The 27,346-nt window shown below is 39.5% G+C and overlaps 1 protein-coding gene across 1 annotated transcript in view; it reads right to left on the bottom strand.

Annotated features, from left to right (window-relative positions):
• The window catches only part of LOC309550530 (CD109 antigen-like), a gene marked incomplete at both ends in the record, with an annotated part of 138,284 nt that overhangs the window by 10,730 nt on the left and 100,208 nt on the right, over window positions 1-27,346 (bottom strand). Inside the window, 8 exons of the mRNA XM_082250889.1 lie at window positions 705-838; window positions 7,080-7,145; window positions 13,082-13,240; window positions 18,838-19,028; window positions 20,478-20,649; window positions 21,149-21,380; window positions 22,836-22,917; window positions 23,254-23,430. Of these exons, the coding sequence (XP_082107015.1) occupies window positions 705-838; window positions 7,080-7,145; window positions 13,082-13,240; window positions 18,838-19,028; window positions 20,478-20,649; window positions 21,149-21,380; window positions 22,836-22,917; window positions 23,254-23,430 (1,213 nt within the window). The remainder of the gene's footprint in view (window positions 1-704; window positions 839-7,079; window positions 7,146-13,081; window positions 13,241-18,837; window positions 19,029-20,477; window positions 20,650-21,148; window positions 21,381-22,835; window positions 22,918-23,253; window positions 23,431-27,346) is intronic.

Below are 27,346 nucleotides of genomic sequence, written 5' to 3'. Positions count from 1 at the left end.
TACATTTCACTGCATTTAAAAAAACTCAACAGTACAGTTAGCCCATTTTTTGTATATTGTAAAAGATGATGTCACACTGAGTAAATAGATACCTAACATGTTAGGGTTTAAAATTGCGCACACCGTGGAATGGCGACAAGCTACGGTCAATAAAAATCTCCATAGGCGATGTTATAAAATGTTTTAACGGTTACCAGTTTAGAGTTACAGAGTAGCTCTTTTTTAGAATTATTGTTCTCACTCTGGCGATTATGGCGATACCTCACATGTGTGGTTTGAACAGCGCTTTCATTTTCGGGCACGACTTCCGTATGCGTTTTCTTTTTTGTGTGCAAGCTCACGGTGAAGGGGGGGGGGGGGCGCTTTAAAAAATGTTTTTGTCATTCATTAAAACAGCAGAAATAAACCTAACATGAGTTGAGTTATCGTTGCCTAAAGCAACTAATTAGATTTGCCCTTCTGCTCATTTTATGCAGAAAATAAAGTGTAATTCTGATTAATATTATTAGCATTTAGCATAAGAAATCACTTATTTTATTTGTTTATTTGTATGTGTTTTTTTTTTTTTTCATTAGGGTTAGAACTACCTTTCTTTCATCCTTAAATCCACATGTAATAACAGCTATTAAATTATTGAAGATGGGTAAAAATAAAAGGAAAAGCAATTCTGTAATCCTCCCTTTGAGGATGTCTAATTGACATACCTTGTGCATATTTCTGCAGAAAGACGATCAGTGCTCTGTGTGTCTTCTTCCACTGAGACTTTTAATGAGAAAGCTTCTGATACGGCAGCACTCCTATGCCTGGAGGTTGCTTTTAGGTTATATATTACATTGAGCTGCAATATAGAAATTCATTAAAAAAACATGTCAGTGCAGAGGTTTGGGTTCAGCTGTCCTGAAATATGTGATTCTTAGCAAATAATCAAATTGCTTTTCTTTATCACTAAATATACTAAAATATGAACTGCCTAATACTTCAATTTAACTATTACATTAAAGGAGATGTATTTGTTTTGTATACAGTATATTCCATTTATTCTAGTCAGGTATAAGAAAAATATTGCCTATTATTATTTCAAAGCTACAGCCAGAGAGTGGATATTTTAGACTGCTGTTCACATGCTTACTGCTTTGTTAAAAAAAAAAACTTTTTACAGAGCTACATGGGCAAAGCACAGGGCCACTTTTTTTTTTAATAGCATACTTTACACCACAGATTTTCCTGATGACTTATATTTCAAACTCTGGGGAGGTTTCAGGTATTTGTATACTGTGTATTCTAATGAAATGTTTTACAAAATGTAAGTCATTGCTGCTTACATTATTTTAAAGCAGAAAAAACTTCAGTGCAAAAGAAAAAAAGGCCCCCTGCAGGTTAATGTAATAATTAGGGATGTGAATCGAGTTAGAGTCGAAGCTAAGTTAGACTCGAACATCGGGTGTTCGTTTGTTCCTAGAACGGCGAACAAATGGGAAATTCACCCGTCATGATGCAATGCTTGTGATTGGCTAAAGCATGCACCTTGACCTGTATGCTTTGGCCAATCACAGCACAATGTTTGTGATTGGCCAAAGGCAGGGTGCCTTTAGCCAATCATGGCTCAGGGGCTAAATCCACACCCCACACTATAGAAAGGCTGCTTAAACGGCAGCCACGTGTAGTGTGTTAGGAGTGGAAATTAGGCAGGGTAATTAGTGGAGTGTGCAGTTTAGATAATAATAGATCAGCCAGTGTAGTAGATATATATATTTATCAGCTATTTCAGGAGATCGTGGAGTATATATATTTATCCGTTTTTGTAGGATATATATACAATATATCAGTAAGTTTAGTATATATATTTATCAGTTTTTGCAGGATATATATATATCAGTAAGTTCAGTATATATATTTATCAGTTTTTGCAGGATATATATATATATATCAGATAGCTCGGTACATATATTTATCAGTTATTGTAGGCTATATATCCACCAGTGCAGTATATATATCAGCCAAGTCCTGTGTATATATCTGCCAGAGCAGTATATATAGATCAGCCATTGCAGTGTAGTGTAGGGCTGATTCTTATGTTACACAGTGTACTGCAGTCAGTTTAGTGCTGTGCTGTGATTGTAGTGGGGCCCCTGAAGTGTATTGTATACAACACGATGGCTGTCTTTCTGTCTGTTGTGAGGAGACCTGGATACTGCAGTGCATGGAAGCCGCCATACTCTGATTGTGACCTGCTGGAGCTTAGAGATCCATCCATCCCAGGCAACAAGACAGGCTGCTAATACAGGCGAATTCACCTTGCTCTGCCTACAATCAATAACCATCTGGTAAGAGGCTGACCTGCTCTTATCTCTTGGAGAGAGGTATTTGAAGGTGTCCCCAACTTCCCTGGGTATTAGTATTGGATCTGATAACACTCACGCCCTTGTGTTATTTTATCTGGTAAGGGGCTTATCCAATCACCGTGGAGGTTTCACTGCCCACATCTATACCATTGGATTTTGCACTTCTGAATTCTTTCACATGCATGTTGGTTGAACATGTTTTTGGACATTCACGATTGATTATGGACTCGCACTTTGATACATAATTTATGATTGTTTTGGAATTCATACCTCATATAGATTATTTGGTGTTTTATTTTGTTCTAAAGGGTTTGTCCTTTCACCTACTCACCATCTTTGTTGATTTGTCACTATATGATTATATATTTGACACAGTATTTACTAGTTTAGCGCACCTGATTCACATTTTCCACATCACATTTATTTTCTAAGGTTGCAGCTTTTCTTATTGTTCCAGCGCACTTTTTCTACACAATATTATTGTATACAACACGTCTGTGTCACCCCACTGATCCCCCTTTTTTTTTTCATTGATACATAGACATTTTTTTTTCTTTTCGATTCATTTTTTTTTTTTTTAGCAGCATCAGGTTTTGTTACTGCAATATTGGTACTCCCCCCTGTTTGTCACAGGTGGTAGTGCATCCTTCCATCACACATTCTATAATAATCAGTTATAAAAACCACCCCAAAATCCCCACCATGTCCGAAAGGCCAACAAGGAGAGGCAGATGCTCACAGGCCACTAAAAGAGGGCAAGCAGCCTCTGTGTCCACAGTGAAAAGTAGTGGCCATGGACATGGTGCATCCTCTGCAGGTGGGGCATGCTTGTCTTTTTTTTCCGGTGCTGGCCATGTTACTGAGCCATAACATGCAGAAGAGTTGGTGGAGTGGATAACTAAGCTGTCCTCATTCTCCTTGCCCTTTGTCACACATGCTCATACTAGTGCAAGTATCTGTGGCACTCATTGCTATACCGAAACTCAATGTTCATAATACTAGCTTCCGACAATGTTTTTGGTTTAGGGCACCACCAACACCAAAGGCCTAATTTTTCTGCACTTGTATGACAGGCACGCATGCAATTTCAATTTCATATCAAATGTTAAACAGCAGGGCATGTTCCTGTGCCCAGCAAGAGTAACTGCAAGTGGGTTGCGATGTTCAGGCACCACCAACAACCAAGGCTCAATTTTTCTGCACTTGTATTGCAACTACATGCGATTTCAAATTTGTATGGAATTTTTAACAGCAGGGGCCGTTCCTGCACCCAGCAAGAGTAACTGCGAGGGGTTGTGGTGTTCAGGCACCACCAACAACCAAGGCCCAATTTTTTTGCACCTGAATGACAAGCACATGCAATTTTAAATTGGTATGGAATTTTTAACAGCAGGGCCGTTCCTGTGCCCAGCAAGAGTAACTGTGAGGGGTTGCAGTGTTCAGGCACCACCAACAACCAAGGCCCAATTTTTTTGCACCTGTATGACAAGCACATGCAATTTTAAAATGGTGTGGAATTTTTAACTGCAGGGCCGTTCCTGCGCCCAGCAAGAGTAACTGTGAGGGGTTGCAGTGTTCAGGCACCACCAACAACTAAGGCCCAATTTTTCTGCATCTGTATGACAAGTACATGCAATTTCAAATTTGTATGGAATTTTTAACAGCAGGGCCCGTTCCTGCGCCGAGCAAGAGTAACTGTGAGGGGTTGTGGTGTTCAGGCACCACCAACAACCAAAGTCCAATTTTTTTGCACCTGTATGGCAAGTACATGCGATTTCAAATTGGTATGGAATTTTTAACAGCAGGGCCCGTTCCTGCGCCCAGCATGAGTAACTGTGTGGGGTTGCGGTGTTCAGGCACCACCAACACCCAAAGCCCAATTTTTTTTGCACCTGTATGACAAGTACAATGCGATTTCAAATTGGTATGGAATTTTTAACAGCAGAGCCCGTTCCTGCGCCCAGCAAGAGTAACTGCGAGAGGTTGCAGTGTTTAGGCACCACCAACAACCAAGGCCCAATTTTTATGCACCTGTATGACAAGTACATATGATTTCAAATTTGTATGGAATTTTTAACAGCAGGGCCCGTTCCTGCACCCAGCAAGAGTTACTGCAAGGGGTTGTGGTGTTCAGGCACCACCAACAACCAAGGCCCAATTTTTCTGCACCTGTATGACAAGTACGTGCATTTTGTTAAATAATTTTGGCGTACCAGATCCAAATCCATACCAGACCCGAAGGGACTGGGGAGGACCCTACGTCGTTTTTTTTTTCTTTTTTTTATCTGTATTGCGGGGAGCCAGCAATACATTACAGCCACAAGCAGGTTTACATTTCATTTTTTCCTTTAGAAATGTCAGTATTGCTGTAGCAAGATCTATACATCGCACAAATGTGCCACTTTGCAGGCACATTAAGGGGACCCACCAGGGACGATATTTAAAGGAATTTTTCATTTTTATTGTTTAACTTTAAGCATCATTAAAATCACTGCTCCTTTAAAAACGATAATTTAAAAAAAAAAATGTTTGCATTGATACATGATACATATCCCCCAGGTCAGTACCTGGACCCCCATATACTTTTTTTGGGCAATAACTTGCATTTAAGCCTTTAAAATGAGGACTTTTGATTTTTGATACTCGAGTCCCATAGACATCAATGGAGTTCAATTGTTTGAAACAAACTTTTCCTCCGTTCGCGGTGTTCTGGTGCGAACCGAACAGGGGGTGTTCGGCTCATCACTAGTAATAATGTTCTAGTATGCACATCACACTAGCACATTATAGCAAATGTACCTTTTAAACAGAGCCCTTAAGTGGCAGTCTGGCATGTTCCATCTTCGCCTAGTCTTCCTTCCGCTCTATGGCCTTTTGAATTGCCAGGCCTTGATGACATCACTCCCGCGCATACACAGGGGAGTAAAAATAATGGCTCAGCACACGCAGATGTGTCAGTGAAGTCACTGGCTGCTGCCACTGTGAATATCTCCTAAACAGTGCACATTTAGGAGGTATTCACTGTACCTACAAGCCTTATTATAAGCTTACCTGTAGGTACACATTAAAAAAAGTCAGCTACTGCTTTACAGTGCTCAAATGCTGCTACATTTTCAAATTGCAGATAATATTTAATTTTTATTTATCAGGGTTTCCTCCAACAGAAAAGCTATAGATGTGATTACAGGAACCACTACTGAAAGGGTGCTAGTTATAAGGACCCTCTACCCCATCAAACAGGCAATGAAAACAAAAAAAAAATTGAACAAGTATGTAAAACTTTAGAAAAATCTGTTGTTTTTAACAAACTCTAGAAATGTTGCCCTCATATTAGATTCTGCAGCGACTAACTGGAATTAGAAGAGAAGCACCCAACAGTTCAGATAGTGACATCACTGCCTCTGTATCACTGCAGTTTTTCTAGTCCAGGCAGTTCACCTCTTCCAAGATTTTGTAAAGACTCTGTTAATCACCAATGAACTATCGATTTTACATTATTCATTTTTTAGAAAAACAGTAGATCCAAGAAGTATGTATTTATCAAACTCTAAGACCCCTGTGAATAAAAGCACAAGATAACACTATGGGATTCAGGCACAAAAAGCAATGCATATTAGTACAAAAAAGAGTGTGCCCCATGTAGGCTAAAAGCCAATAAGGCCTCATGCACATGGATAGGAAAAATGCAGCTGTTAGGGGTGTCTGACATTTTTTTTTTTGCTTATGAAGACAGTTGCATATTATTTTTAATGGCTAAGAAATATAAAGGTGTATTTGTGCGCACCATTCAGGGGAATGAAAAAAAGCTGTGTTAGGGGAGCATAAATACGTGCCCGAGGGTGACTTTATTATACGGACTAGAAAAATAAAATATTCTAGCCAGCAGAATGACTTTACATTCATGTGCCTATAAACGCCATACGCACATAAATGTTGTTAAAGACATTACATTAGAGGCCATTTTTCTGCCAAATTCTTGCAAAAAAATGCAACAAAAAGCCGTATGTATGAAGTCTAAGACTGTAAGCCTCTCTTGTCAAGACACAATTGAAAATATCGAAACCATCTCAATGTCAGAAGGAAATACCAAAATAATTTCCAACTCCAGTAAGAGTCTTGTTACACAAAAACTTCAAAGTTGTAGTATTCATCTTGCCATATTATTCAATCTGTTTATGGTACATTGCTCTGGTATATTATGTTATATTCTTATATATAATATGTGATATTGTTGGTTTATATTTTTTGTGTGAATTTCATGCCTTTATGGCCAAGATATTGTATTTGGTTGATGCTTTGTAAATACAAGAATTACATTTTTTGAATTATATTTATTTCAGCATTTGTTTGTCTAATAGCTTTTTTTTAGCACAAGAAGAGGCATGGTTTTTAGTACGATGTGTGTTGATGGATGGAATGTAAGGCACCAAATTTTGTGAGTTGTTCATTTGATCCTGTTTGTGGATTTTCAGGCACTTGTCCTGTTATTTTAATATTTGTACTGTGTTTACTTACTGCATGTCCAAAAAACTCTGCCGGAAGACAAGATTGCACGCTAAAATAAGCATAAGCAGTGTTAATTAAATGAGTATTAAAACTCAGGACCTTCAGTATGTCTGAGAGGAGCCAATGGACTTCTACTATTTGTTTTGATCAATTCCTTATTTTTTTTACCTTTTACATATTTCTCTTTGCAGTGTGTAAACCTTGCCTGTAACAGTTTGCTTAAATAAGTACCTGTACAACGGCCAGTCCTCTTCCAACAGCAGTCACATTGATTGAAAGTGGTTGGGAAACTTCAATCTGACATTGAAAAAAAACATAAATTGACATCTGTGCACTAAACCCAAAGTGTATTTGCATTTTTTTTTTTTTTTGCCATTGTGCTTATCATGTTACACATACGTAAGGTGCTGCGCTGTTAAAGTGATGTCGAGCATAAAAGTGCTAAATCCCTCAATCAAATAATAATGACATAACATATATAGTGCAATGATTTGCAGAGCTTGGTGAGACATAAATGTGGAGCAGCAAATATAAAGAATGACAAATATAATGATATAAAAATAAGAAATAATATTAATATTAAATGACGACCCTAAAAATATACACCATACATAAAGCTGTTCACTTTACTGCTCCCCTGATTAAGTCACGTAGGGCAGAGGCATACCGGAAGTGATGTTTGACAAGCTCGGTGCTTGTGGATGTTTAGACTGTTTGTTCATTTTAAAAGTACCCAGTTGCTACTTTCTAATACAATTAAAAAAAAACAGTAATGCCCTATGGAGATTCCTCTTTTATCCACATGTATTATGGAGCCTATTAAAGACTAAAGCAAGAGGACCGCAGAGGTGATTTTAACCCTAGAGGAGAGTGAAGGATTTGCACCGAAAGATGTATTAACCAATGCTGCTACCTTAGGGCTCTTTCACACGGGCGTTCCTTTTTTTTTGCCCGACCAGGTCCTTTTTTTTTTTTTGTAACGGACACGGATGACACTTGTGTCATCCGGTCCGTATGTCCGTTTTTCATCCCATCCGTTTGCGGATGAAAAACTGACATAATGCATGTCTATGTAAATACGGATGTCTGCGGATGACACCACTGACATCCGTTTTTGCTTCAGTTCCGTTTTTTGAAAGGAAGAAAAAATAGGGTTCTCCTCCGTTCAAAAAAACTGAACTGAACTGAACTGACAAAAAACGGATGTAAGAGGATGATCATCCAATGACATCCGTATTTACATAGAGATACATTATGTCCGTTTTTCATCCGCAAACGGATGGGATGAAAAACGGACATACGGAACGCCCGTGTGAAAGAGCCCTTAAAGTAGTAAGGTGAGCAGCCTGTGAGCACTGAGGTGTCACCACACTGAAGAATCACATTTTGGAGTCACTATACATTTATCAGCTTTATCATATGGTGAAGGGACACGGTGGGATATAGGTTAGAGTTTTTTACACCCTTATGTACGGTGTATATTTTTAGGGTCGTCATTTAATATTAATATTCATTTTTATATTATTATATTTGCCATTCTTTATATTTTCTGCTCCACATTTATGTCTCACCAAGCTTTGCAAATCATTGCACTTTATATGTTATGTCATTATATCTTTGAATGCAGTGTTTTGTATTATCCCTGTGACCTATAGATTTTCACACAAGATTGAGGGATTTAGCACTTTTATGTATGATATCACTTTAACAGCGCAGCACCTTACACATATTGTATTTACTTTATTAGTCAAAGGGTCTTGCTAAATTGTAAATTGTAAATAATTGTAAATACTGAAAACTGCTCTCCTTATGTTCTGTCTTTAAATGTGGTATGTTTATTTTGCTTAACCATCTGTAGACTGTTGTCATTGCAATGCTTTATTGTCTCACCTTTTAACTTATACCCTGTTCTTATCTGTTAGCTGTCCTCTTGTAAATCTGTTTCTGAAGTGAAAATGTTGCTCTTTTTAGCCAGTCATACTTTATTAACTCCTGATTAGTTGATTGGAAAGCACCCACCCCCATCTCTAACAATATATAACTAAGCATCACTTGGGGAAGGCACGTTTGCAAAGGAGGGTACATTTGTGTTGGAGAGCTTTCTCAAAGTGGGGGTATTTCTATAAGTGGGAGCACTTCTGACACTGCACTTCAGCGAATGCACAAAGTGAATGAACACAGGAAAGGCTGAGATAAACACCAAACAGACTGCAGGTGACCTTGTTTACCCCTTCAGCTTCTTCGTGTAACATGCACTCTCTACCACTCCTTCTGACAGCCGTGTCCTCTATCCTTAAACTCTCTCTCCTTAACCCCTCTTCCCCACCCCACAGCTTATATATATCACCCTCACTTATGTCCTCTCCCTATTACTGCACTCATCATCTCATGCTATTTCTAAATCCACACTCACATAAAACCTCCAGGACACTGGGGCATGTCTCTTCATATAAATCCCGCTCTCATATTACCTCCCTCACCTTTTGCTTCTCCTAACCTCTGGAGACATATCCCCAAACCCTGGTCCGCCATCATTTACCTGTACTTAACACACCCATTACCCTGCACCCTCTGGCTGCAGCCTCAATCAGCACAATTTAGTTCCCATCTCTCTTCTTCCCAAGACCAGACTCCCTCTCTCTTTCACCCTTTGGAATGCCCACTTTGTCTGTAAAAAACTCACCTCTCTCCGTGACCTTTTTATTGCTAACTCATTTAATCTACTCGCTATTACCGAAACATGGCTTCATGAATCCAACACTGCATCTTCTGCTGCCCTATCCCAAGGTGGTCTTCTCCGGACTCACTCCCCCAGACCCAGTGGACGAAAGGGAGGGGGTATCTGGATCCTACTAGTCCCACATAGCACCTTTCAGGTACTTCCCTCACCTCCCTCTCTGTCACTCTCCTCATTTGAGGCACACTGCATTCATCTTTTCTCTCCTGTTTCTCTAAGCATAGCTGTGATCTACCGCCCCCCTGGACCAGTATCGACCTTTCCTGATGACTTCTCTGCCCGGCTATTCTACTTTCTCTCTTCTGAAATCCCCACAATCATTCTCGGCGACTTCAACATCCCTATTAATACTAACATTCCTGCCACTTCCAAACTTCTCAGTCTAACCTCCTCCTTTAACCTGAAGCAATGAATACATGCTGCTACTCACTCTGAAGGCAACATCCTTGACCTTGTTTTCTCCCACCTATGCACTCCATACAACCTCTCAAACTATCCTTTCCCTCTCTCTGATCACTATCTTATTAGTTTCACTCTCTCCCTCTCCTCCACCTCCTCTCCCTCCAACTGCCTTACAGTTACCCGTAGAAACCTGCGCCATCTCAACCCTTCTCTTCTCTACTCTGCTACCGACCACCTCTATGACAAAATTGTAACCCTGTCCTGCACCATCATAGCCACTTCTGTCTACAACGCTTCACTTTTAGCCTCCCTGGACACACTGGCCCCCCTCACTACAGATCGAATTAGGACCAACCCCTTCAACCTTGGCAAACAGATAACACTAGAAGCCGTGCTCTTGAGCGCCTATGGTGTAAGACTTGGTCTCAGAAAGATTTCAACCAATAAAAATCTGCCCTCCAAAAATACAATTCCAGTCTCCACACTGCCAAGCAAACCTATTTTATCACTCTCATTAACAACTTGTCTTCCCGCCCCCGGCAACTGTGATCACTACTGTTGAGATACCTTCCATGCTTTACGCTTCATGCCCACAGGTGCAATCACTACTTCCCTCATTCAACCCCACCACTATAGACGCGGTTGCTAAACTACTTGCTAACATCCACTTAACCACCTGCCCTCTGGATCCTGTTCCCTTGCAAATGCTAAGTTCACCCTCTGGCTCTTTTCTACACTCTCTAACCCACATCTTCAATCTCTCCCTCTCTTCTGGCATCTTCCCCAACTTTCTAAAACATGCACTAGTCAGCCCCATACCTAAAAAGCCCTCACTGGACCCAACCAATCTTAACAACTTATGCCCTATTTCCTTGCTCCCCTTTTTATCCAAACTCGTTGAACGTCTGTTCTACAACCGACTGTGCGACCACCTAGCTGAGAATAGCCTTCTTGATCCCCTTCAGTCTGGATTGCAGCCTCAACACTCCACAGAAACTGCTCTCCTAAAACTAACAAATGATCTACTAACGGCCAAAACTAATGGACACTATTCTGTACTCCTACTCCTGGACCTTTCTGCTGCCTTTGATATCGGTTGACCACCCCTTCCTCCTCAAAAAACTCCACGCCTTTGGTCTCCGTGACTGTACTCTTCACTGGTTCTCTTTCTACTTATCCAACTGCACCTTTAGCATTACTTACAATTTTACTTCCTCCTCTCCTCTTCCTTTCTCTGTTGGGATTCCCCAAGGTTCTGTTCTTGGACCTCTCCTATTTTCAATCTACACCTCCGCTATGGGTCAGCTGATAGCCTCCCACGGCTTCCAATACCATCTCTATGCTAACGATACCCAAATCTATTTATCCACCCCTCAGCTCACTCCCTCAGTCTCCTCACGTATCACTAATTTACTATCAGATATATCAGTCTGGATGTCACACCACTTCCTTAAACTCAATCTATCCAAAACCGAACTTATAATTTTTCCTCCACCACATGCCCCTTCCCCCAATCTCTCTGTCAATATCGATGGCACAACTATCAGCCCATCCCCGCATGCCAAGGTACTAGGTGTTGTCCTGGACTCTGAACTCTCCTTCAAGCCCCACATCCAAGCACTGTTCAAATCTTGCCGCCTCAACCTCCACAACATCTCCAAAGTACGCCACTTTCTAACCAATGACACAACAAAGCTCCTAGTTCACTCCCTGGTCATCTCGCGCCTCGACTACTGCAATTGGTTTACCTCTACATAGTCTATCCCCCCTTCAATCCATCATGAATGCTGCTGCCAGACTCATCCACCTTACCAATCGCTCAGTGTCCGCTACTCCTCTCTGTCAATCCCTTCACTGGCTTCTGCTCACTCAACTAATTAAATTAAAAATACTAACAACATCTTACAAAGCCATCCACAGTTTAGCCCCCAGCTACATCTCTAGCCTAGTCTCAAAATACCAACCTAATCGCTCTCTTCGTTCCTCTCAAAACGTCCTGCTCTGTAGCTCCCTCGTGACCTCCTCCCATACTCGCTTCCAGGACTTTTTAGAGCCTCTCCAATCCTATTGAACTCCTTACCCCAATCTGTCCCATTATTCCCTACTCTATTAGCTTTTAGATGAACCCTGAAAACCCTCCTCTTCAGAGAAGCCTATCCTACCCACACCTAACAACTATACTTCCATTTTCTCCATCAGCTCATCCCCCACAGTTATTGCCTTTTGTTTCACTTGACCCTCCCTTCTAGATTATAAGCTCTAATGAGCAGGGCCCTCCGAGTCCTCCTGTATTGAATTGTATTGTAACTGTATTGTCTTCCCTCCTATTGTAAAGCGCTGCGCAAACTGTTGGTGCTATATAAATCCTGTATAATAATAATAATAAAATTGGTGTTTGACGCCTGTTAGTTTTTTATTATTCACGATTCAATTATCGTGTTACACTTGCATTGTTTGTTTGTTTGCCTTTAATAATTTTTTTCCTTACCTTACACTGTAGCTAGGGGATACTCTATGTAGTTAGTCCCACCTTTCTTCTTCATGCTTAAGCCCTGGTTCACATTGATGCTACTTTGAAATCATGCTACAACACTTGAAGTAGCACGATTTCAAAGTAGCAGGTCAGCGCATTTTTAGGTGCTACTTGGCTGACATCTGTGCCACTTCATGCACAAATGTCTATGCAAGTTACACCTAAGACTGCAAATAATAGTGCAGGAACCTTTTTTTCAAATCAGTGCCAGCCGGCCACTGATCTGACCGGTTCCATGGCCGACTTGTCATGCAATTTGGAACTGTCAAATCGCATGACAAGTCACACTGGTGTGAATGGGGGCTTAGCCTCCATACAACACATCCACTGTATTCTGCTGGGGCTAGACACACTATGATTTTTTGACTGATAGTCATCTGTTAAGATCTGCACACATTTTTGGATTAAAGCTTTCTACAGTCTGCAAGATATCATTTGAATTGAGTTGCTGTCTGCCAGGCTACGGTGACTGTAAGTTAAGCTATCTCACCAAAACTGAAGAACAGTGCTGGTACTTTATGTGTAATCTGATTAGTGATGCTACTTTACAGAATAAGTTACCTGCTGACTTTGTAAAACCAGGAGATTTTCACTGTTGACCTGAAATACTTCTGGCTTCCTTGCATTTAACCCAGTAGTAACAGAGAGAGTGAGTGATGTTTCATTAGCTGGGGCAAGAAGCATAAATTTGGACAGAGCCTGTAAAGCCATAATTGTGTCCTTAAGGAAAAACAGACATAAAATGTTAGTCACATGTCACTTATGCAGGTATATTTTTCACAGGTTAGTTCTCTTTTTTTCTTTTTTTTTTTATCTCAATCAAGAAATCCTTTATCCATATCAATGGAAGAAAGGTATGTTGTATATTAACCCATCCACATGCAGCCCTGTCCAATGACTCTTTTAAGGAGAAACAGCAGCCATTTTGCTGCATACCTGAAGAGAACAGTACTGAGATCGGCTACCTTTCTGAGCAGCCAGACTTAATCCCATCCATCAGAAAGGAAGAGGGGCTGAGTTGCAGGAAGTTGGACAGAGAGAGAACAGTGTTGTTTTGATGAGTGAGAAGTCCCTCATGAGCATTAGATCAGGGTTGCCAACCATCCATATTTGTAAAAAAAAAAAAAAACCCTGATTTCTTCCACCTTAAAAAGTCTGTGGACAGGAGGAACTGTCCTCGAAAATACAGCAGCTGGCAAAAACTGTCACAGACTGTTAGTTTTGCTCCTTTTTAGGAGATGGGTACAGTTCTCTGCAGGAATATGACTGAGGAGGCTGGATCTGCCCCGACTCCAACCCTATCCCTGCTGTTTCCACTTAGATGCACCCCTGGTGTGAAGTGCATGGCAACACTGCCACTGAAAGGAGTTGTGGATACAGATGAGAGTAATGAGAGTACACAGCTCTAGATCCTTTTTGCTTGCTGGTGATGCCTGAGCCTTGGAGAGACCAGACATAATTGGGGAGTGGCCATTTTTTACACTGAAAACCTCCCTCTCTACCTTCCTCAATATGGTGTTCTCCCTCTTCCCTCACTATGGTGCTCTCTCTTCCAGCAAGCAGTATTAGCTTTTAAGAACTCTAAGGTTTAGGATGTGTTATGGATCACAGAGGGGACACAGGCTATTCTTCCCTGCACAGCTTCCTTCACTCAGTGACCGGCTGCCTTAACTACAGCCCAGTTTGATATTTGCAGATCAGCTGTGTGCTCTCCCCTCCAGCTCCGTCCTTCATTGCTGTAAAGAAGATGGTCTGGATTCCTTCTAGATCTCAGTAAATCAGCTTTGCACTAGAATCCTTAGCAGAGTTGCAGAATCCAATGGGAGAAGCTACCACTGTAGAGACACTCCCAGAAGTGACCCCTGTCCATTCCTCTGTCCTGAGACTAAACTTCTTCTCACTGGCTGGGTGCAAAGAGCTTATACTCATCCCCTTTCCCCCCTCTCTTTCCTCTCCTGCTTCCATCTCAGGGTCAGGCTTTCCATTATCCTAGTCATGCTTGCATTTTGTCATGCTTTTTTGACTTTTTCATTATAAAGCAAAGCAGATTACGTGGTACCGCTATTGTTAAAGTGATAGTAAAGTCTTGTTTTTTTTTTTCTCCTAAAATAACAAACATGTTATACTTACCTCCCCTGTGCAGTTGGTTTTGCACAGAGCAGCCCAGATTCTCCTCTTCTCAGGTCCTTTGTTGCTGCTTATAGTCCTCCTTCCTATCGAGTGCCCCCACAGCAAGCAGCTTGCTATGGGGGCACCCGAGCTGAGCTGCAGCTCTGTGTGTCCATTCAGACACGGAGCTGCCATTCTGCCCAGCCCCCTCTCTCTCCTGATTGGCTAACTGACTTTGACAGCCACGGGAGCCAATGGTGCCACGACTGAGTTTCAGCCAATCAAGAAGGAGAGTTCTCGATGGCCGAGGGACTCATGGACATTGCTGGATAGAGATGGGCTCAGGTAAGTATTAGGGGGGCTACGAGGGGCTGCTACACACAGAAGGTTTTTTATCTTATTGCATAGAATGCATTAAGATAAAAAAAACCTTCTGACTTTACAACTCCTTTAATGCTTACATATAGTTTACAGTGTTTAAATATTGATTTTCTTCGTTTCTAATAGGAGTTTCTGTCATATTTTAACCACTTTAGGACCGGAGGATTTTCCTGCTTTAAGTCCAGGCCACTTTTTGCAACTTGGCACTGTGCGACTTTAACTGACAATTGCGCGGTCATGCAACGCCGTACCCAAACAAAATTTACGTCCTTTTTTCCCCACAAACAGAGCTTTCTTTTGGTGGTATTTGATCACCTCTGCGCTTTTCATTTTTTGCGATATTAATAAAAAAATGCGACAATTTTGAAAAAATAACAATATTTTTCTACTTTGACAGTTAAAAAATATCCAATATATTCAATTTTTGTCATATATTTAGGCCAAAATGTATTTAGCTACATGTCTTTGACAAAAAAAATTCTCAATGAGTGTATTTTTAACAGCTTTAAGACCGGAAGATTTTACCCCATTCCTAACCAGGCCATATTTTGCGATTCGGCACTGTGTTATTTTAATGGACAATTGCACGGTCGTGCGACACTGCACCCAAAATTTAATTTATGATCTTTTTTCCCCTCAAATAGAGCTTTCTTTTGGTGGTATTTGATCACCTGTGCGATTTTTACTTTTTGCGCTATAAACAAAAGAAGAGCAACAATTTTGAAAAATTAACAATATTGTTCACATATTATTATATGAAATTCCCCCCGAAAAATGTAGAAATCAAATTTTTTTAACATTTTAGACCAATCTGTTTTCTGCTACATATTTTTGGTAAAAAAATCACAATAACCGTATTTTGATTGGTTTGCCCAAAAGTTATCGCAGCTACTAACTACGGGAAATTTATTTTATTTTTTTTTTAACTAGTAATGGCGGTGATCTGGCAACGATCTGGCTGCGATCTGCGATTTTTTTTGCGGGACTGCGACATTGCGGCGGACAGATCGGACCCCTAACTGACATTTTTGACACTTTTGGGGGTACCAGTGACATTACTACAGTAATCAGTGCTATAAATATGCACTGTTACTGTAATAATGAAACTGGCAGGGAAGGGGTTAACTTTATTGGTGATCAAGGGGTTAATGTATGCCTGGTGCTTACGGACGTGTGTGGGGGGAGGGGACTGTGTGACACAGGCACAGATCGCAGGTTCAGCTATGCTGAATCCTGTAATCTGTCCCTGCCTGTCACATAGGAGATCCGCCCGCTTTGTTTACACAAGCGGGCGGACCTCCTCACTCAATCCCCGGCGATCGGGGAAGAGCGGTGGTGATCACCGCCTCTCCTCCCCTGGCCCGACTCCCGCTGTGTCTGAATACAGCGGGAGTGAGCCTCCAAGGCAAGGGGAGGAGTCCAGCGACGTAGGTCTACGTCGCTGGACGATAACGAACCACTTTGCCGCAGTACGCTCCATGTGAGCGGTCGGCAAGTGGTTAAGTTGTTAGTAAATAATGTGTTCTGACAGAAAATGTTCCATGTTTTGTCAGTAAAATAAAATTGTTGTAGCAGGCTTGCAACCCTACATGAGATACATTATATACAGACACAGGCTTGAGAAAGGAGCCATAGAGTTTTCTACAGTCTCTGGAGAAGACAAGCCAGTGGTGATCTGTTCTTCAGCCAATATTGCCTAGCTTGCAATTTTGCTGCCTACAGAGACAGTTATCAAGCTACTGTCTGCTGTCAGGAAGGTGTCCAAGGGGCAGAGTGGTGAGAGCCCTTTGGGCATCCATGCACCGACCTTGATGATAGATACTGTTTGCTGCCAGTGGGATTTTTTTCAAGGGGACTTCTTCCTCCATTTATCTCTATTTACTTTAGGATACTTTTGGGAGTGTTCTTTTGCCTGTGAATTAAAAATGCCTTCGTCTTGAGGGTGAGCACTTAAAAAACAGGTAAAGGGCCCGCAGACGAGAAGACCTTGACTTTATTAACTCCAGAGGCCAGATAGGGCCTCAGCATTACAGATGGGTTTTATTGTTATTTGCATTCTTTCACAGTTCAGTGTTATTTATCTCTGTTACAGCTGTTGTCTAAGTTGGTACAGTTGTCCCTTATGCGTAGTGTATTCTGGCAGGGCTCTTCACAGGTGACTAACAGAAACTAACACAATCTCTATTCCCCTCACTGTGTCTCTGTATATTTTGATGGTTATTAATATGTTGCAACCACTGTTATGAAACATGTTTAACTAGTTGCTTCCCCACAAGGGTTATTGCTATTTTAATAAAGACAATTTACCACTATTTATCTGCTGGTGTGTTGGGTTAGGGTAAGGGGTGAGTCATCACTGCAGAACTCAATACTTACCAGTAGCCACAGGTAAGTAAAGCAGTAGTGCAACACATACAGTATCTCACAACAGTGAGTACACCCCTCACATTTTTGTAAATATTTTATTATATCTTTTTATGTGAGTGTACAGCTTGTATAACAGTGTAAATTTTCTGTCCCCTCAAAATAACTCAACACTCAGCCATTAATGTCTTAACCACTGGCAACAAAAGTGAGTACACCCCTAAGTAAAAATGTCCAAATTAGGCCCAAAGTGTCAATATTTTGTGTGGCCACCATTATTTTCCAGCACTTCCTTAACCCTCTTAGGCATGGAGTTCACCAGATCTTCACAGGTTGCCACTGGAGTTCTCTTCCACTCTTCCGCTGGTGGGTGTTGGATACCTTGCACTCCTCCACCTTCCATTTGAGGATGCCCCACGGATGATCAATAGGGTTTTGGTCTGCAGACAGGCTTGGCCAGTCCATCATCTGGTTGCCGCACACACTTGACACCATCTGAACCAAATAGGTTTATCTTGGTTTCATCAGACCACAGGACATAATTCCAGCAATTCATGTCCTTAGTCTGCTTGTTTTCAGCAAACTATTTGCAGGCTTTCTTGTGCATCATCTTTAGAAGATGCTTCCTTCTAAAGATGAGACAACAGCCATGTAGACCAATTTGATGCAGTGTGTGGCATATGGTCTGAGCACTGACAGGCTGACCCCCCCACCCCTTCAACCTCTGCAGCAATGCACTCATGGGCCCAATTTAGACATTTTCCCTTTGGGGTGTACTCACCTTTGTTGCCAGCGGTTTAGACATTAATGGCTGTGTGTTGAGTTATTTTGAGGAGACCGCAAATTTACACTGTTATACAAGCTGTACACTCGCTACTTTACATTGTAGCAAAGCATAATTTCTTCAGTGTTGTCACATGAAAAGATAGAATAAAATATTTACACAAATGTGAGGGGTGTACTCACTTTTGTGAGATATTGTATTTCTCCACCATTGCTTGGAGCACCAATCAAGTAGAGACCCATGCTGGTGATTTCAGAGGACATTTTTATTGTTTTTTAAAGAACTTCTCTACTTGCTGTTGAGGGGCATATAGGATAGTATTAACTTTGCATAGGCCTACCTACTGGAGGCCATTCACCCCTTCAGATATCAGTCTGTATCCCCAGTTTACTGGACTTGCTTCTTTAGAAAGAACTCCATGTCCTTTATTTTTTAATGTATAAAAAGAAAAGTCCAGACATATGGCAGTTTTAATTACTAGTTGATTGGCGGACCTGATCCAGCATATTTAATAGCAGGAGTGGATGTGGGCATTTTTTTTGCTATTCACTTATCATTCTAGCACAGGGAAGTGTTACTGTAGGGGTAGGCTGGTATTACTGACACTAATCTGAAACCTTTGCCAATCTTTGAGAACAAGACAAGGGTACTACAGACGTTCATAGAAAATATGCCTTACTTGTGTGGATATAAAACCACCAAGGTGGTTCCTTTGCTGGCACAACCATTTCATGACAAGAATTCCATCCTCAATCCTATTCTGATGATAGTAGGAAAGCAAGGCATAGGCTGCTGTTTCAATATCTGATGTCTGTGGCATCCAGTAGTAGAATGTGTTTTCAAGAGGTGAGGACCAGTATTTAGATGATCCTGTATAATAAAACAGCTTTATTTATTCATGTAAAAGTGGAAGAGTCTAGATAGTTAATTTACTGTTCTGACTTGAAATGCATTTTTACTGAATCAGGGAACATGTCCTGAGACCCGGAAGAGGGTGCCCTGGGACTGATAAGAGCCTAACATCATACAAGGTAATCTGTTGTCTGCTTGGAACTTTTGTGCTTTCTTCAAGGGCTCCAACTTTGTTGGCCAATGTTTGTTTCCATCAATCACTGGCCAGTGGAAAAAAAAAGGGCCTGGTATATCAAGTTAGGACTGTACGTATATACTGTTGCTAGGTAAATGCACTTTAGTTCTGTTAATTACTGTTAGTCAGAATACTACAGATGTTTAACCATATCTCTCAGAGTAATGTTGTTGCCTTATTGATTGTTTGTATAAGTACACTTGCTAAAATTCTCTTCTTTTAGGCTATGCTTGGCCTTAAAAAACTATTTGCAACACATCAGAGCGTGTCAGTAAGTGAAGGGTGAGTAAGGTGTGTCATCTTCAGGTGTGTGCAAAAAAATCTCAAAACAATCTAGCCGTATATGAGATGTGAACATCAAGCAGCCTGTTACCTAATAATATGGTTTTATAAGGGTATGCCAGTTGCTAATTTTTCACTTTTCTTTCAGTTTTTCTTTATGTCTATAGGTTTTCTTTTGTCCAAAAATTTCATAAAAGTGACATAAAAACACGTTGATTGCTTCCCATGCAAGTGATGTGGGTGGACTATGTTGGCTGGTCTAAATGACCCAAATGCAAGCTTCTACTCCCAGATTTTTTGTATAGGACTTTTTTTTATATTTTTTATATACTGCTTATTCAGGACCTGATGTGTCAATAAGTTCTTACTAAAAACTGGACTCACTTTACCACTGTCACCAATCAGATGTAAACATTATACGTAGCTTTGAAAGTAACTGATCTGTGACTGGAAAGACAGAGAGACATTCTTCTAGCACATAAGGTATAGTCTGTGTAAACATATTTTTTTAACTTCTCAGCATAAACATTAGGTTTTAATAAATTATGTTTCTTTGTCAGTTTTGGCACTAGTGGCCATTATCTCTAGTACAGAAAGTAATAAAAAATATTACATTGTTGTTATACGAAAGAAAAGTTGAGGGGAAATTTAGTGGAGAAACCTTTTCTGGTGACAGCTGTTGCAAGAGGGGATATCCCCGCACTTTGGAGAGATCTTTATAATACTTCCTGCTGTGTCTGGGATTGAAAGTGGAAGGAAATCTAGCAACAATACACTGACAGCTAAAGAAAGAATCTGACAGGGGTCTTAATCATTCCCTACTCAATTCAAAACTAAGGTATGGCTTTACATACACTTGAAAGTTTAACTCCATTCTAAGTTTTTTTTTAACATTTTTGAAAACGATAGAAGTTCTGTTTTTATTGCTTTTTTGTGACCAGTATCCTTACCTGTAATTGTAGCTCTTGAACTGAGCTGATCCAGGGCAGCATTTGCTTTGGTGCTGTTAGCCAGTGTTAATGCATATGCAACAACTGATAAGGTATAATTGCTGGAAATCCCTTCATCAAACTTTTTCTCAAGATATTGAACAGCTTTATTAATGTTTGACTGATAAAGATGCTAAAAAATATACATACAGTATTTCAGTTGTGTTAACATCAACAAAATCCAGAACTATAGTCAATAGCCTGGTAAATTATACTCAATGCAGTCAATATTTTACTGTAATTCAAATATAAAGGCATGAACAAGAAAAACATTTAGAAATCAAACACTTTTGTTAACCATGAAATTACATATCTTAAAATTGTACTGCATTACCACTGTATTGCATTTCTTCTTTTCTAGAATTAGAGCAATGGCGAGTAATGTTTCAACTGCCACCGCCATTTCACCTATTAGAATGTTCATATAAAGATAATTTTAATATGCTAAATTACACTCTATATAAGTAGAGTATAACTGTTAGTAAATGGGTTACAGCTATCACACTACAAAATGTAGTTTGGTTATGAAATCTGTCCTTCTGCAACCTCGTTTCTGTCCAGCAGTGATCTACCTAAGTAATCTGTTCATGAGTTTATAATAAATAAATAAAAGAAAAATATTTTTTACTTACACTGTAATATTCATCTTCTAACAGTGAGGTCAAAATGTAAGCAGTGAGAGTGACTGGACCATTTAGCCCACCCTGGAGTTCATAATGAATAACACGCCCAGGCTCAGAGAATATACCCGTGTTCATATCCTGGTACTGAATTAGCCAATCCACTGTTTTATTTAAAACATCAGGATTGACATTTATAAATGGTTGAGCCTCAAGGAAACATCTAAATACAAAAGCCGAGAGCCTGCAAAAAACAGAAGTGTCATGAAAAGATTTTGAAAAGAAACACCCATATAAAAAAAGAACACACAAAGTTAGTAACTTTTGATATTTTTGATTTAACCATTAAAGCCAACCAATTGCCCTTGATCCTTTAAAGTCATACAAATTAATAGAAGTCTGAAAAGTCTGAGGTCTACTGACTGTGAAGAAACTGCTGCTCTGGGATATTCCAGGTTTTTTTTTCAGCTAACAGTTTGAACATATGTCAAGGCATTCTACCAGCCTTATTGGTTTTTGCACCCCAGGTGTGTGTTTCAGGGGTTGATTTCTTATATGACCAGAGGGAGCAGGACAGGCAAAGTAGTCGGAGATGATTAATGGACTTTCCTGCCAACATGTGCACATTCTTCTGCATAAGCCAAGGAAAAAGTAAACAGGGCATCTCCAAGTTGTTATCATAGCAGTGACAGTACTGATGTAGAAAATTTTAACAATCTAGCCAGCACTGATGAAGGTAGTAGCCTCCACCTTGCATTTTAAATCATTTGGGGGGGGATAGATAGCTATACTGAGTAGTGAGTCCTCTTAAGTCTTGCACTGCATCAACTAACTTGCAGTTACATTTATTTAACAGAAACATTAAAAGAACATTGACAGAAAGGAGGGCCGGAACAATTACCATTACCTGAAGCATAGCACAAAAAGCAGCTTTTAATAACACCTTTTTTAAAGTACAACTAAAGGCAAAACTTTTTTTTTTTTTTTAGTTTTGGATAGAGTGCAGAGGGATTAGAATGCTTGTCAGTTTTTATCACTGTTTGTGTCCCCATTAGGGAGATTTACCCTCTCCATTTGTCCTGTTTACTATTATAATTGAAAGTGAAAGTAAAAGAAAATCCCACATTTTTGGGTTGTCTCTAGAAATGTAACAGAGGGGGAAATCTTCTAATGGGGATACCTAGTTCTGGTGACCTGGGGGTCCCAAGAAATTTCCCTAATTTTCAGGGATTTCCTCTCACTTCCAATTTGGCAATGGGACAGAAAGTGAAGTGAAAACTCCACAATAGGACACAGAAAAAAATCTAACGGGGTTATAACCCTTCCTTGCTCCATCCCAAATGAAAAAACAAAGTTTTGCCTATAGTTCTGCTTTAATCCTTAAAGTGGTTGCAAAGACTAAATTTTTTTTTACCCTAATGCATTCTCTGCTTTAAGGTAAAAAAATGTTCCTGAGCCTGAGCTTGTAAGGTGGGGGGTATCTAATAGTGCAATCTTATAAAGTCTACTTTTAGTCATAGTTATGCTCTTAGAGGGGTCAAGAAGCTTCCTCATCATTGTACATGAGAGGATTTCTACTCATTCCAACAAGCATGAAAAAGTCAAATTTATGTGATTATTATTTTATTTATTTAACAAACAAACCCTTCTAAATATATATATATATATATATATATATAATGATATACAGTATGCTTACCATGTACTTCCAGAAGAATCATAGTTTCCAAATGCACTAAATGAACCATCGCTTCTCCTATAATTTAATTCATTTTGATAGCCTGGGTATACAAAAACAAAAAACAAAAAAAAAAAACAAATGTCATATATTGCTAAAATGTAGAGCATTGTATTTATTTTATTATCAAAAGTGTTTAACAAAAAAAACAAAAAAAAAAAAAAACATGTTTCCGAACTTTTTCCTAGCTGGTGTGCATGGCCTTTGTGGGATCAGTACACTGTAAGCCCCTTTGGGACCTGAGAAGACTTATTAATTACACTACAGTGTTCTGATATCTAGCAAAAGCCTGGTCCACCAATTAACATAGAAAAAGAAAAGTTGGCTGAATCATAAGTCTTAACCTGGCTTGGTCAGTTATAAACAGCCAGTAATATACCTTGTTGCATATTCTGTATGGCTCTTGCTCTTATGTACTCTGTTGCTTGGTTAGTGGCTTCTAGGTACTGAAGAACATAGATGTCTGGGGCAAGGTAAATCATGTTTTGTTCTCCACAACCACATGGCATTTGAATGAGAGACTCCAGACCATCAATTGAAGGTATAAGAAGATTACCTGTTTTAAAAGAGTGTTACTAAAGCATATATGCATATATGAAACATGTAAAATTCTAGTGCTCATAAATCGGAATTCTCTAATGTGCTTAGTTATATAAGATACTGGTTATCAAGTAAAGTTACATACACAAGTCCATCTGGTTCAAGTAATAAAATAAAAAATCAAACAAATAGAAAACCTCCATATTCGCAATCCTATACCCACAGTGAATCCAGAGAAAGGGAAAAAAAAGCAAAGCATGGTCCAACTTGCTCCAGCAGGGAAAAATCTTTCCTGATTCCCCAGGAGGAAATTGGACATCCCCTGGATCAACTATCCCTGGTTTTATTACTTATTTGTGTTAGTATGCAGTTATAGTTTGTACATTCAGGAATGCATACACCACATTTTTAAAACAATCTACTGAGCTGTCCACAACTACTTCTGGAGTGAGTCTATTCCACATTATTACAGCTCTTACTGTGAAGAACTGTGATATAAATCCTGATAAGAGAGGCCCCAATCGAAAAACAATTAATAAATAAATAAATTAAAATAAATTGTAGCTGCCCCTTTAAGTGTAAAGCACACTAAAATCATATATAGTATAAAGGTAGACACTACTCCCTCCCTAAAATCTATCTATCCACAATATCAATAGTGTATAATAATAGTGTCCAAATCATATATCCAAAATATGAAAAGTGGTCAAATCATATATCCACAGTCTTACAACCGTAATACTGCATAATAACAATTTACAAAGTCCGTATGAGTATTTCTTTTTTTTTTTTTTTTTTTAGGTTTTTAAAGCTTTATTGAACCATTTTTTATGATAAACTTAATCACATATAAAAATCTAAAATCAGGAATTCTCATTTCCCTTCATAAGCAAACCAATAAATTAAATTTGAGCCTATTTGTCATTAAATTTTATATTCAGGCTTAGACCCTTGAATCCCCATACCATCAACCATTAAAATAAATAGCAAAACTCAAAAAAGAAAATAGAAAGAAGAGAGAAAAAGAAAATAAAGAAAAATAAATAAAAAGGAAGGAGAGGGGAACCCCTTCCATACAGTCTATTATTATTGTGGATATATGATTTGGACACTAGTATTATACACTATTGATATTGTGGATATATAGAGTTTAGAGAAGGAGTAGCACTTATTGTAAAGAAGCCTTTCTGTCTTTCTGTACATGGAGGTTAAACCTATTTTCCTCTAGATGTAAGTGCCCATGTGTCCTGAAAGTGAGTAACTCAACATCAAGTTCACAATACGGACCACTTATGTATTTATACATGGTGATCATATCCCTCTATAATCACCTCTTCTCAAACGGCAATACATTCAGTTCAGCTAATCTTTCCTCATAGCTAAGCTCCTCCATATCTCTTATCAGTTTGGTTGCCCTTCTTTGCATTTTCTCCAGTTCTCTGATATATCCTTTTTGTGAACAGCTGTCCAAAACTGAACTGTATATTCCAGGTGAGGTTGTAATAATGATTTGAACAGGGGCAAAATGATGTCTGTCTCTCTGCAGTCTATATCTCTTTTAATACAAGAAAGTACACTATAATACCAAAAGTATTGGAAGACCTGCCTTTACATGCACATGAACCTTAATGTCATCCCAGTCTGTAGGGTTCAATATTGAGTTGGCCTACCCTTTGCAGCTATAACAGCTTTACCTCTTCTGGGAAGGCTGTCCACAAGGTTTAGGAGTGTGTGTATGGGATGGATGAGCAAGTTTGGTGTGGAGGAACTTGACTGGCCTGCAGAGATTCCTGACCCCCAACCCGATATAACACCTTTGGGATGAATTGGAGCAGAAACTTTGAGCCAGGCCTTCTCTCCAACATCAGTGCCTGACCTCACAAATGGGCTTCTGGAAGAATGGTCAAACATTCCCATAGACATATTTCTAAACCTTGTGGACAGTCTTCCCAGAAGATTTGAAGCTGTTATAGCTGCAAAGGGTGGGCCAAGCCAACATTGAACCCTACGGACTAAGACTAAGATGCCATTAAAGTACAAGTGCGTGTAAAGGTGTCCCAATACTTTTGGCAATATAGTGTATTTTGCTTGCTTTAGAAACTGCAGGTTGGCATTGTATGTTATTAATAAAACTGTGATCTACCAGGACACCCAGATCCTTCTTGACCATTGACTCCCCTAGCTGTTCTCCTCCTAAAATGTATGATGCATGCATTTTTTTTACCCCCAAGTCCATAACTTTACATTTATCAATATTAAAGCTTATTTGCCACATAGTTGACCAATTAAATAGTGCATTGAGGTAGCGTGTAAGTCAAGACATCTTCTAAAGATGTTATTCTACTGAAAAGTTGGTGTCATCTGCAAACAATAAAATTTTATTTATGATCACAAACTCTATCTCACTTATAAATAGGTTAAAACCTACAATACTGAACCTTGGGGTTCACCACTAATAACCTTGGATCCCTCAGGGTATAAATTACTAATCTCTGCTCTCTTATGATGGCCCTTTAGCCAGTTTCTTTTCATTTACAAATTTTCTAAGCTTGTAGACTTTAACTTACACATTAGCCATATGTAGGGGGAACCGTGTCAAATGCTTTTGCAAAATCCACTCCTTTGTCAAAGTTTTTGCTTACTTCCTCACAGAAAGGAATTATATTTCTTTGACAACTTTGATCTTTTGTAAATCAATGCTGGCTATTGCTTAAAATATTGTTTTCTAGCAAAAACTCTTCTATGTGGTCTGGTATTAAACTCTCAAGTATCTGGACTATAGGAGTTAAACAAAATGGTCTGTAGTTACATGGTAAAGACTTTGATCCCTTTTTAAATACAGGTATCACATTAACCCATTGTCAATCCGGTGAAACCATGCCAGTCTCTAAAAATCTGAGACAATGGCTTTTTTTAAATAACAGAGCTCAACTCTTGAGGACATGTTGGTATAAGCCAACTGGTTCCGGTGCTTTATTCATCTTTATTTTATCTAAATGCTTCTGAACTACATTAATTTTAAGCTACTGTGGATCATCTGGGGTTATGTCAGTACTATTCCCATTATGAACTTGAGCTCCCCCATTTTTCCTTTGTATATACAAAGCTGAAGAAGGTTTTTAATGTGCCTCCTTTTTTTCCCCAGACACCAAAAAATGATCTTGTAAAGGGCATGACCTTTTTACGATAAATACATTTGAATGATCTTTTGGAGTTTGTTCCTAATTTCTTTGGCAATCTTTTATTGGTTTTGAATTATTGTGACCTTGATTACCTTTTTAAATATTCTGTTATATTCTTTGCAATTTTTAAATTATGATTTCCTTCATTTTTACATGTTTAAATATTTATTTTCGTATTATTTATAATGTGCCCATCCTTGAATATTACAATATTTGCAAGGAAAATTAAAACATTTGTGAGCTCTCCTTCCTAAGACCCCGTTCACACTGGGGCGACCCGACTTTGCCGGGCGACCTGTGAAGTCGCGGTGCGCAGCTCGCACCGCGACCTCGGATCGGCAGGCACGGACTTCATATCATTGAAGTCAATGCAGGTCGCTCCGAGGTCGCCCCAAAGAAGCTCAGGACCCTTTTTCTAAGTCGGAGCGACTTGTGTCGCTCCTTTTAGAACGGGTCCTGTGCTGCTCTATGGCAGACGACCCACGGCGACTTGTCAGGCAACCAGGTCGCCCCAGTGTGAACGGGGTCTAAGTGTGGGTTGTTTTTGTCTTTTGGTCTGTTATAGTCCTGAGCTTCATTTTCTGAAGTTGATATATGCAGGCAGAGTGAGAATATTTAACCCAAGGAAGAATAAAAAAGTGCTAGGCTTGGATCCAATAGAGGATGGATTAGGCGGCAAGGGGGAGGGCATTGTATGTATGCCATTAACGATACTCCTTCCTTTGTACAGATTTTCACTTTATTTAGTGG

This window comes from Pelophylax lessonae, assembly GCF_965119305.1.
Source record: "Pelophylax lessonae genome assembly, chromosome: 3".
In the NCBI taxonomy this organism is placed as follows: domain Eukaryota; kingdom Metazoa; phylum Chordata; class Amphibia; order Anura; family Ranidae; genus Pelophylax; species Pelophylax lessonae.
This window is presented reverse-complemented; position numbering and strand designations above follow the sequence as displayed.